At 42.3% G+C, this 12,674-nt stretch overlaps 1 protein-coding gene across 1 annotated transcript in view; it reads left to right on the top strand.

Annotated features, from left to right (window-relative positions):
* Positions 1–12,674, top strand: part of LOC126463872 (rab5 GDP/GTP exchange factor) — a 62,375-nt gene that overhangs the window by 18,053 nt on the left and 31,648 nt on the right. Inside the window, exon 5 of the mRNA XM_050096196.1 lies at positions 10,578–10,834. Within this exon, the coding sequence (XP_049952153.1) occupies positions 10,578–10,834 (257 nt within the window). The remainder of the gene's footprint in view (positions 1–10,577; positions 10,835–12,674) is intronic.

The following is a 12,674-nucleotide window of genomic DNA, read 5'->3' as shown; positions in this document are numbered from 1 at the left end:
ACACACTTGACAAGTCTTTTTGTTGTGCCTATCTGTGACTCAGCATCTCCACTATATGGTGAGTAGCACCTTTCCTTCTCATAATATTGTTACATTTCATCATGGATTTTTCCCATCGCAAAGAAAAATTCTTAGTTACTAATATTTTATGAAAGATTGTTAATCAAGACTGTATAATTACAAAATCTTTTTATACACTCCTGGAAATTGAAATAAGAACACCGTGAATTCATTGTCCCAGGAAGGGGAAACTTTATTGACACATTCCTGGGGTCAGATACATCACATGATCACACTGACAGAACCACAGGCACATAGACACAGGCAACAGAGCATGCACAATGTCGGCACTAGTACAGTGTATATCCACCTTTCGCAGCAATGCAGGCTGCTATTCTCCCATGGAGACGATCGTAGAGATGCTGGATGTAGTCCTGTGGAACGGCTTGCCATGCCATTTCCACCTGGCGCCTCAGTTGGACCAGCGTTCGTGCTGGACGTGCAGACCGCGTGAGACGACGCTTCATCCAGTCCCAAACATGCTCAATGGGGGACAGATCCGGAGATCTTGCTGGCCAGGGTAGTTGACTTACACCTTCTAGAGCACGTTGGGTGGCACGGGATACATGCGGACGTGCATTGTCCTGTTGGAACAGCAAGTTCCCTTGCCGGTCTAGGAATGGTAGAACGATGGGTTCGATGACGGTTTGGATGTACCGTGCACTATTCAGTGTTCCCTTGACGATCACCAGTGGTGTACGGCCAGTGTAGGAGATCGCTCCCCACACCATGATGCCGGGTGTTGGCCCTGTGTGCCTCGGTCGTATGCAGTCCTGATTGTGGCGCTCACCTGCACGGCGCCAAACACGCATACGACCATCATTGGCACCAAGGCAGAAGCGACTCTCATCGCTGAAGACGACACGTCTCCATTCGTCCCTCCATTCACGCCTGTCGCGACACCACTGGAGGCGGGCTGCACGATGTTGGGGCGTGAGCGGAAGACGGCCTAACGGTGTGCGGGACCGTAGCCCAGCTTCATGGAGACGGTTGCGAATGGTCCTCGCCGATACCCCAGGAGCAACAGTGTCCCTAATTTGCTGGGAAGTGGCGGTGCGGTCCCCTACGGCACTGCGTAGGATCCTACGGTCTTGACGTGCATCCGTGCGTCGCTGCGGTCCGGTCCCAGGTCGACGGGCACGTGCACCTTCCGCCGACCACTGGCGACAACATCGATGTACTGTGGAGACCTCACGCCCCACGTGTTGAGCAATTCGGCGGTACGTCCACCCGGCCTCCCGCATGCCCACTATACGCCCTCGCTCAAAGTCCGTCAACTGCACATACGGTTCACGTCCACGCTGTCGCGGCATGCTACCAGTGTTAAAGACTGCGATGGAGCTCCGTATGACACGGCAAACTGGCTGACACTGACGGCGGCGGTGCACAAATGCTGCGCAGCTAGCGCCATTCGACGGCCAACACCGCGGGTCCTGGTGTGTCCGCTGTGCCGTGCGTGTGATCATTGCTTGTACAGCCCTCTCGCAGTGTCCGGAGCAAGTATGGTGGGTCTGACACACCGGTGTCAATGTGTTCTTTTTTCCATTTCCAGGAGTGTATTTTGAGATTCATGTTAATGCTCATAGAACATTCATCTTTGTTTAAAAATTTTATTCCGCTAGGATAATGGTCATAATGGTCAGTTCGAGAGAGGCCTTTTCCATTGACCTCCATGTTCACCTGACCTCTCACCATATGATTTTTTCATTTGTGGCTGTATCTCAACTCAGCAGTTTTGACGTAATCTAAAATGCTTTGTGTGTACTCTGTCCTCTAAAACTTTTCACTGAGAGATAAATTGTCAAAAGGTAATAACTCCTTAAAAATACATAAATTTTTAAGCTAATTTCTACCAGTTTATGTATGTTTGTATTCTGTAATAATTTGGTTGACTTTTCAACACTGGTGAAGTGAATCGAGTATTTGCCACAGTTAAATTGCTTCTCAGTATAATATCTTGAGATCAGTAGATGGTTGCAAACTTGTTTGCAATTACTAGACATCAGAGGCATTTCTTTCTTTTATCAACACACAAGAGTAGATAACTGAACATTACAAACTCTATAAGAATATATATCACAGATAGTATTCTCATGTCTGCTGACATGTGAGTGTACAAAACTGTACTTCAGTATCCAATACGTGACCTAACTCACTGAAAATGATACCACATTTCATATTGTTTTAGTTTGTGAGGAGACCTTTTTTATTACAAAAGTTGTCAGTATGTTGTGTCATGCAGCTTTCATATTTTCTTCAGTTCTTCCCCTCCATTATTTTACTGAGTTACTTATGACTTCCTATCATAAGGTTTGCAAAAATGTAAGTGGCCAGTGTAATATATTTGTCTATCAGTCTCATTGGTAGTTGGTAAACACTGCTGCCACTCAAGGTCTTAAATGTGGAACAATCAGTTTTTATGTATGGAACCCAGGGACTAGTAGGTTTCTGTGTCATTCAGTATAATTTCATGTGAATGCAAAAAAAGTGAACTATTAACTCTATGCTCTGTGTTCTTGTTTAGTTATTCTCACTTATACAATAAATCAAGGTTTATTCTGTCATGTACATTATTTGACCCATAGCCTGCATGTTTTACGTACATTTGTACAGTCAGATCTGTGACAACCACAGCATGCTGAGATTTATGAAAAGGTTGATATTTGAACTATTGAATCTGTGCAGTCACAGTAGATGGTCAAGAATAAGTATTTTGTGAAGTCAAAAGTTGCAGTAAAGTCTTCACCTATCTTAGCTTCATCTCAGAAATACGTTTTATTGTGTTCGTGGGGGATGTTACACTGAAACTGGATCAATCTTGAGTCAGTGTTACATTAGTAGTGACTGCTAGAAATCATCAGTGGAGCAGCTCTTCAGTAAGCAAATTCTGAAAGGATTACACAAACAGTAACAAAAGTACTATGGCTGCTCCTACACTCATTGCATACCAGTCCAATGCTCAAACATTTACTGTATGCAGCCTGTGTCAGTTTGTTCCAGAAGGTAGCTTAATTTTGAGCATAGCATTCATCAAGGATATCCAACTGTGGTGCAGGATTTCAGTGGGAGTGGTCTTTAGCTAAGGGTTGTGTGTCTTTGACAAACACCAACTATTTGGTTTTATTAACAATAATTTCCTGTGCCAGAGTGCTTACAGAAATAAACAAGGCAAACACATGCTTTCAGTTTTCACATCAATTAACTTCAAATGAAACATTAACCAAACACTTGCCCTACTGTAATAAAATATTCAAAGGTGACACTAAGAACATAGAATAGTACTTAACCTAAGATATATATATGCATGTCATTCATAACAAATATGTTTTCAGTCCACAGAAACTAACTTTAAAAGGACACGGAAGTAATACTGCACAACAATGCTAACCCATCAGAAGATGCATCACCCTACTACAACCAACACCTTAACCACAGCGTCCGGCCATCCTGATTTAGGTTTTCTGTGATTTACCTAAATCACTCCAGGCAAATGCCTGGATGGTTCCTTTGAAAGGGCACGGCCGACTTCCTTCCCTGTCCTTCCCTAATCCTATGATCTCTTCCCCCAAATAACCAACCCTTAACCACACACCAGACAGGCAACAGAATTAACACGGACACAACAAGCTAACCTACAATCAAGTATTAACCAGTGGCACAATTACACAGTTTATCTCTGACACTGTTAGACACTCCACGGCCGCCCTATGCCTTTTTCATTCAGTTACAATTATAACGCAATCAGAGTGCACCATAGCCTTGCCATGCCTTTTCAAGTACCACTGCATAAGTACTTGTCTACTAATACAGGTGCAGATCGCTGTCACACACTAATGCCACCACATGTGCAGCAGTGGTAGTGGACACACTCAGTGGTGTAAGTCACGCATGCCCTGCTTTAGAATCATCATAAAGGAAACACTCTTTGCAATTCCTCCCTGCTCCTAGCTGCCGCATCTCCTGCACAAATGGAGGAAATGCCATCTGCTGCCCCAGCCATATGATGTCCACGTGACAACCAGCCACACCACCTGTTGATCATTGCACTGCTCTGCTGCTCCACAGCACTGTCTGCTTCTCCAGGATCTGTCTTGTTTCACAGTTGTACGCTAACTATCCACTCCACTGAAGTGCCCCCCCCCCCCCCCCTGCAGGTCCGGGGGTTAGAATAGTTCTGAGGTATTCCTGCCTGTCGTAAGAGGTGACTAGGAGTCGTCTCACGCGTTTTGGCATTTATGTGATTGTCCCCTGCAGTGTTGACCTCCATTTTCCAAAATTTTCACAAAGAATGAGCCACTTGGGGAACTGGCCTTACATAGTGCATAATGTCCATCATGCGCTGAGACCTCTCGCATCCTTCGTCAATGTGGATCTGGACTTCCACTCATTCTCCAGTGAGGTCACCCTCCTGAGTGCATTTTCCTCCATCCTTTGTGCAGTATAGCTTTCTGCACTGTTGACGATAATGGACTTCTTAGCTCATTTGCGCCTTATATCCAGCACAGTAGCCAGTCTGTTGTGGTGGGGCCGCCATGTACCCTGTTGGTTGTAGCCCCCTGACTACACAGGGGTCACTCTGCTGATGTCTCCGCCGTATGTATGCCAAGGAGTAAATGACAGTCACCCTGGGTCACCGGGATTCCCGGCAATGGCTATCCTCCCAGGTGGCCTTTGCTGCGGTTGGGTGGCACCCGTGTGGTAGTGATCCCCTGGTTGGAGTGGGTGGCATCAGGATAGATGACACGTCATGAAGCGTAGTACATCATCTCTTGCTGGTGGTCAAGCACCAGGAGTCTCTAACAAGTCAAGGTCTAACTTCAATGCTAAGAAATACAACCCCGGCTTCACCATGGGAGGAATGCTGGGGTAAGGATGGCAGTGAAGCTTATTCAACCCGGTACTTCGTATGTACAAGAGTTGATGGGGAACCTTTCTTGTCAATGAAACCTCAGTTTTTGTGGGGCACTGAGAGGACAAGTTTGGGGAGGTGGAGGGCTTGTCCAAAATGCAGTCATGATCAGTCTTGATCAAAACAGCATCCTCTGCCCAGTCATGGGCACTATTTGCCTGTGCAAACTGGGTGATGTCTCTGTTTCCATCACGCCCCATAAGAGCTTAAATGTGGTCCAGGGTATGATATTTCACAGGGACCTTCTTTCGTGGTCTGACGATGAACTGTGCTCCAATTTAGAGCGGCGAGGTGTCCATTTTGTCTGGTGTGTCCACCAGGATCCGAGGGATAATCAGGTAGCCACCAGTGCCTTCACCTTGGCCTGAGAAGGTCAAGGTGATTCTCTGCCGCTGTGACATAAAGCCACATATCCCTCTCCCAATGCGGTGCTTTTAGTGCTGGAAGTTCGGGCATATGTCTTCCCGCTGTACTTCCAGCGTCACCTGTTGGGATTATGGACATCCTGCACATCCCAATACTCCCTGTGCCCCGCCTCCAATCTGTGTCAACTGTGGAGAGCACCATTTGCCATGCTCGCCAGAATGCAGGAGTCTCCAAAAAGAAAGAAAAATAATGGAATACAAGACCCTGGACCGACTCACTGAGGCTAAGAGAAAATTTGAGAGGCTACATCCTGTGCATATGACGTCAAACTATGCCACCACTACGACAACGGTTCTACCATCTTCCGTTCTGCAGCATACAGTTGGCTCTCAGAGCGGTCAGACTCCACCTGCTCCCTTGATAGTGAGGGGCACTTCCCTCCCTGTTGCTCCTGCACAACCTTCTTCAGGCGCAGCAACCCCCCCTCCTAATCATGGGGGACGTCACTGGCTTCATGTTGTTGCTATGTTCTCGTCATGTGCCAGATTTCCCACAGCTGTGTCACACACTACAGCAAGGTTCGACATGGTGCTGCCTGTGCCAGTATGCCAACACCAGCATCCACTGATGAAAGTTGAATGCCTGCTGACACAACTAGGTGAATAGGGAGAATACAAACATGCTGCGAAATTTCAGTTTCACGACAGAACAGCTTACATTCTAGGGTTGGATGGAGAAGGTGTTCAGCTCTACATCTGTAAATTGTAAACCACCATGAAATGCATGGCAGAGGGTACTTTTGATTGTAACAGTGATTTGGACTTTTTTGTGTTCCAGTCAAGTATGGAATGTGAGAAGAATTATTGCTTAAATACCTCTGTGTACACCGTAGTTGGTCTAATTTTGTCTTCATGTTTCCTATGGGAGCAGTTCATAGGGGGTTGTATTATATTCATAGACCTAGTTGTACAGCTTTTTAAGTAGGCTTTCATGGGATATTCAGTTGCCTTTCAGTTCAGTTCTTTTAGGAATTACATGATACTATTTGATGAACACTACCAGTGATGGACCTACCTTAGCAATCACCAGAGAAGATCTACTCATATCTGCCTCAAGAGTCATGGAGACATACACTGAGCTATCTCATGGAAACTTTAGGGTTCACACACAAAAACAAAAAAGTTCTGGGCCGTAATTGAGAGAATCTTAGTTTTTGCTTGACACACTAAGCCTTTGTCAATGTAAATCTCTTAGAAACCGAACTATTCCTGAATTTCAATCCCAGTGAATGGGCAAATCCTTACCAATATCATACCTAGATTAAGGAACCTGGAACAAGTAGTGTAAGGAAACCATTTCAACAAGGGGAGACATATAATGCTTTCAAAAATATTAACAGTGGCAAATCTGACGACCTTATAATATATTGAACTAATTAAATATCTTGGCAGTAAAGCAATTACATATGTTCCAGTGAACTTTCAATAGTTTCTCTTAAAATCACAAAAATTGACAATAATCACAAGTCATGGTATTTGTGTATTGAACCGGGGACCTAGAAACGATGGAGAGACTTGGTCTCCACCGTAGCCCTCTGTGGCTCACAGCCCCACAACAGGCTTCAGCAGTCCACTCACCCCTCTGCCGCCCCAAAAAGAACCTAGGGTTATTGTGCGGTTCGGCCCACAGTGAACACCCCCCGTCCTGGGAACATCTCGTACCAGACGAGTGTAACCCCAAATGTTTGCATGTACACATATGGGGTAACAGTGTTTGCTCAGCAATCGCCGACATAGTGTAACTGAGTCGGAATAAGGGGAACCAGTCCGCATTTGCCAAGGCAGATGGAAAACTGCCTTAAAAACCATCCACAGGCTGGTCGGCACACCGGACCTCGGCACTAATTCACTGGGCGGATTTGTGCCAGGGACCAGCACACCATTCCGCTCGGGAAGCAGTGCGTTAGACCGCATGGCTAGTCGGGCGGGCAGTCATGGTATTACTCAAGCCAGGGAAGCCGTCAGGTGACCTTGAAACCTTTCATGTCTTGGTTTTGTTTCAGTATGAGTTTTTTTGAAATTTCACTGTTTGCTCACTGTATTTATTGCAGAAAGGAACTTTGATACAGAACAGGTAGGATTCAGGGCTGAACAATCCTGTACTGACCAAAATTTAAACCTGAAACTGTACAATTTGAAGATCATTTTGAAAATAAACATAATTATTGTGTGCTTTGTGGATATAATTATTGCTTATAATGCCATTTTTGATAATCGGCTTGAACTGACTAAAATTTGTGATTTTAGAATGATAATATATATGCTGCCTAATTGCCAATTCGTTGTTATGCTTGGTAAAAAAAAAAAGGAAATCGAAGTCTACCTCAGGAAATCACACTCACACCAATTTCATTCATTATTTATTTGAGTGACAAACCCATTGATTAAGTATTCAGATCTTCATTCACTAGAAGACAACCTAAAGGCGCATTTACACCTGTGTGACTTTCCATGTGCACTGGGTGCATGCTGCCATTTCATGAAGAGGCAAACACATGCTTTCAGTTTTCACATCAATTTGTGCAAAGTCATGCATGCCTCTGATTTGTGTGAATGAGCCCCTATGCACAAATGCTGCAGTGTCCTCAAACCAGGCAGGGAGACACATGCAACAGTTGTGTGCCTGTTCACAGTTCTCCCCATTTGAAGCTCCAATTCAACCTTGAACTGGAGCTTCAAATTGGAGTAATTGTCCTTGGTAGCAAGAGGTTGAATGTTAGAGCGAACCGTGTTGCCACTGGTGTAGTATGTCTGTATTTTGTATTTTCCTTTGGCGTCATTGATACAATGTGGTAGTGGAAGAATAGCAAGGAAATATGGCCCCATATGATGGACAGCAATAGTTCTAGGTGTGCACTTGGAAAAGATACACCGCAACAAATTGTCAGAGCTGTCTAAAACATAAGCTGAGAGTAACTGATTAAGCACACACTGCCAGTGATGAGGCTCTTACCCTGATGCACTTAGATAATACAAGTTTTTGAAAGGTTTATTATGTTACTTTCGTTGGAGAACATACTGCTGGAAGATAACAAAACTTAGCAGCATGTCTCCAGTGTTGATCAGAAATGTGTATCCACAAAGTACTTTTTGATTTGGAAACTCACCATTTGATGTCTGATATTTCTTCATTAGCCGTCAGCCAGTACTAATTATGTGTTGTAAATCCATATACTGCAGAAACTGCTACCCTCTGTGCATGAGAAATTTCAACTCCTCATTACACCCACCCAAGACAGTGAATCAAATCCATCAGAGCAGTAACAAAATGCCAAGACTTTGCAGACTCTTTGTAATACTTCCCTCTATGAACTCTCCAAGTGAAGTAAAAATATGCATTCATTATATAAAATGAAGTACTTTACAAGCATGGTGATTTGATGATAGTTATTTTTTTCTTAATATACAATTATATTTCATATTTAGAACTCATTATTATGATTATTCTTATTGTGAGATAAATAAAATACACATACATACATATTCATGATCTGTTCATTGTAAAGTTTAAGAATGTAGTAAGTATTTAATTCTTCACAGTAAGCCTTGCGAGTAATGTTGTTGGTACTCAGCACGCCTTAAGAAGGAAATATTTATGCTGGAGCGTCACTAATGCACATCACCAGCACAACTGGCAGGCTCTCATAAAAACAAACCCACTGCCCACTGGCTAGCTGCACAGTCATATTTAACCTGCATCTTGATCACTGAAGTACCATATGTTTTCCTCTTTAGATGTGAATGGAATTACTCGCATGCACCTACATATGTGCCTCTACGTGGGTGTGGGGCAAGCACAGGTATAGGTCACTAGCTGCAAGACATGCAGGTGTATGAGCAGCTGTACAGAAACACTTGAGATACTGTAAAATATCCTTCTTAAAGTCAAATCCTGAAAACACTGTAGATTGTCCTATGTGTCTGTGTAATTAGGATTGAAAGAAAGAGTACGGATTTAGTGTGGTACTGAGCTGCTTCATATCAAATACTCTCCGTATCTCTGTGTAGTTCTTGATTATACTCAACAAACAAGTACTTCTAATAATACAGTAAATGCCTGTTTTGAAGGCAACGGATTCATATCCTTATCTGGCTGTCCCTCACCCATAATCTTCCAGTCTGCATCACTAATGATTTCAGCATCAGAGTGACATTGGCTGTTGATTTTCCTTATTTCAGATGACTGTAATGTAGATGAAATGTTAATTTTGGATTTTAATCTCAATGCTACTTGCATCTGTAAGTATAACTGTAAGAACATGAAATAGAAAATGAGTACAAATAATGTCATTCACTGTTTCCTTCTGTATTTTGCAGAAAATATGTACCCATGTTGTATAAGTGTTTGCACAACAAAGCAGTGCAATTCTCATCAAATAAGCATTTTTTATGTACAGTATTAGTACAATGCAGGAAGTTGTCAAGTTATTACGTCTATTAGTGATAAGATTCAGCAGTCAGTTCACTGTAGACTGGCCAACTGTTAATGTAGTCTCCTACCATATATAAGTGTCACTCACCAAGGCCTGTGTTAAGTTATGCATCTCTAACACTGCAGAATTTACTATTAAAGACAAACAGCAAAAGTATGTTTTGCTGATTCAGGAGGATGTCAGAATTGTCATAGACCTAGTACACATGCTTGCCAAGATAGAACCACCTGAAGTTGACGAGTAATTGTCACCAAGTAGGAAAGGAAATATGCCCATTGACTAATCACCACCCATAGTGTGGCCAGGTTGCAACTGTTTTACATCTTTAGTGTAGAAAAATTATTCATTTCTCTACACTGCTTCTATAATAGTCCAGAGCAGTGATTATTTCAATAATCTTATTTTGCCAGGTTAACTGGAACCTTTGTAATTTGTAGACACTTTTCCATTTGGAATATCTATAGTGGCACAAATTTCCCAGAACTCTGCAAATTTATGACATATACTTACTTACATGTATTTTCGCTAATGCCTGGTGCTGCATCATGTTTAGATTATTCACATACATTACATTGTTGGTCACAACATGAAGGTGTCAAGTGTTTATACAGTATTCTGCTGTGGAATATGTAATTTGCTGTTTTGAATTTTCTTTCTATGATTCACTTCCATTTAGATTGATGCTCATAGACGAATTTAATGCAGTTGGAGATAGATTGTTTACTCCAGTTAGTAACTCTTTATTTACAGATATTTTGGGAATGGATTCAGCAAAGGCACCACAAGATAAGTTGGGTTGTGTGGTACGCTGTTGCCGAAATATTTTTTCACTCCTGCAGCAGTCTGTAGGAGGTCCAGCATCAGCAGATGATTTCCTCCCAGCATTAATATTCATTGTTTTAAAGGCAAATCCAGCAAGGCTGAAGAGCAATATCAACTACATTACTCGATTCTGTAATGCTAGCCGTCTTATGTCTGGTGAAGGAGGCTATTACTTTACTAATTTGGTAAGTAGTTTCAGAGATAGCATAAGAATTGAAATGATGGAAATTTTGGTTTCATAATATGTAAAAAATAGGTTCTTGGTACCAAAAACAGCAGACGTAAGTGTGAGGAATATGGAGCTTTGAGCCAGGGACTGTTCCTCTTGATATGCAGATATTTAAAGCATATTCAGAGGTAGCAAAGCCCTTTATGTCTTAGTGTGATGACACAAGGAGGAAGTCAGAATGAAAATTAGGCAGTATAGAGCATCAGCATATCTTAAAAAAGTTAGTAGGGATGTCTAAAAATTGGTCTATCAACAAATGAACCTGAAACAATAATAATGAAGTAGAGGAAATACAGATACTGATCAGCTTTCCTTACATGAATGTAGGCTTTCTTGGCATGTACTGCTGATGAAAAGCTCTTAGAGTTTCCAAGACAGATGGCAGTGTTGAAATACTGTGAAACTCTGACCAGCATTGTACTCATCTTCTGGTGAAGATCAAGTGGCAGTGTTGAAATGTCATCCCATAGCTTTTCTATGGAGGCCAGTTGGGCCAATAGAATGAGAGACAAAGTTATAAATTTTGGTGCTGGACAAATATATAACCAAGGGATGACTACGGAAATTTTTTTGTGATTTATTGCCGTAGAGCTCCTGCCTCATGATCATTGTTTAACAATTTTCATGACATTTTGCCAGCAAGAATGGCTGCCATTGTCAAAGTTCACCTCCAATTGCTGGGGTCAGACTGGAGTCGAGCCTGCAGCTAGAGATTATACGTACATCTTGCACCAACAGCTGTGAGCTTTTCCCTGGTCATTACTGCTGTGGTTCCCATCTATCTACGGGCACTGGTCATTCAGTGCAGCATGGTAATCCAGTGGCTAAAGCATGCCAATACAACATCTGGTAGGTGAATGGAATCTGGCTTAAATCTTACCCCAAAGCAAGAAGCCGAAAGTAATCTTGGATGTGAGAAGCGAAGTGGACAGTAGAGTGGAATCTGACTGGAGCAGTGCACACAATGGAATCACTTGAGGATCTGTCCGTCACCCACTGCTGTTTCTCCGATGTGGAAATTACTTACTTGTGCCATAGAAACATGCATTTTGATTGTGTGCTGTTGATATCTAGCATAATGATAGGTATTAGATCTTCCACTGATTCAGAGGATGGTGTGAACAAATTGCTGTTTAACACCTTACCTCATTCGATGTAAATTTGCTATCAGTAAAACTGATAAAATTTACTATATCAAATCCTAGTCTAACCACATAAGCCATGGATCTGTGTAGTGCATGAAGTACATACAAAAAGTATACTAATCTAAATTTGTAGGCATCCACGTAGACAGCAGGCACACCTACCATCATCATACCCTCCAGAAATGGAGAAATCTCTCCTTGGCTACATTCATCATTAGGAAAATTTCAGCTATCAGAAAGCTTAGCATCACAAATTCTGTTTACTTCAAGGGAATCACAGATTTTCTGTTATATACTACATTGGTTTTCTTTGTTTCTACTGAATAAATTGCTCTTTCCAAATTAAGTGCTTGCCAAATCTATTTTAAATTTCCATTTATTCATTCCAGAGTCAGTAGAACTTGAGGCACATCATTTACAAAAATCTCAATTTTCTTTAAGCTATGAAACTTTGCTGCAAGTTAACAACCTTCATTGTTGCAATCATCACTGTAGTAACAAAGATTTCTCTGCTATTTTATTTTGTCATTTTATACCTCTGGCACTTATTGGCATTTATGAACACTTTATTACTAGAATCCAATTATCCATTCAACCTTTCAGATACACACACGAACTAAATTTAATACTCATCCAATTTGAGCAGCCTCC

Source organism: Schistocerca serialis, chromosome 1 (genome assembly GCF_023864345.2).
Source record: "Schistocerca serialis cubense isolate TAMUIC-IGC-003099 chromosome 1, iqSchSeri2.2, whole genome shotgun sequence".
In the NCBI taxonomy this organism is placed as follows: domain Eukaryota; kingdom Metazoa; phylum Arthropoda; class Insecta; order Orthoptera; family Acrididae; genus Schistocerca; species Schistocerca serialis.
Note: the sequence above shows the minus strand (reverse complement) of the source record. Positions and strands in the feature narration are given on the sequence as shown.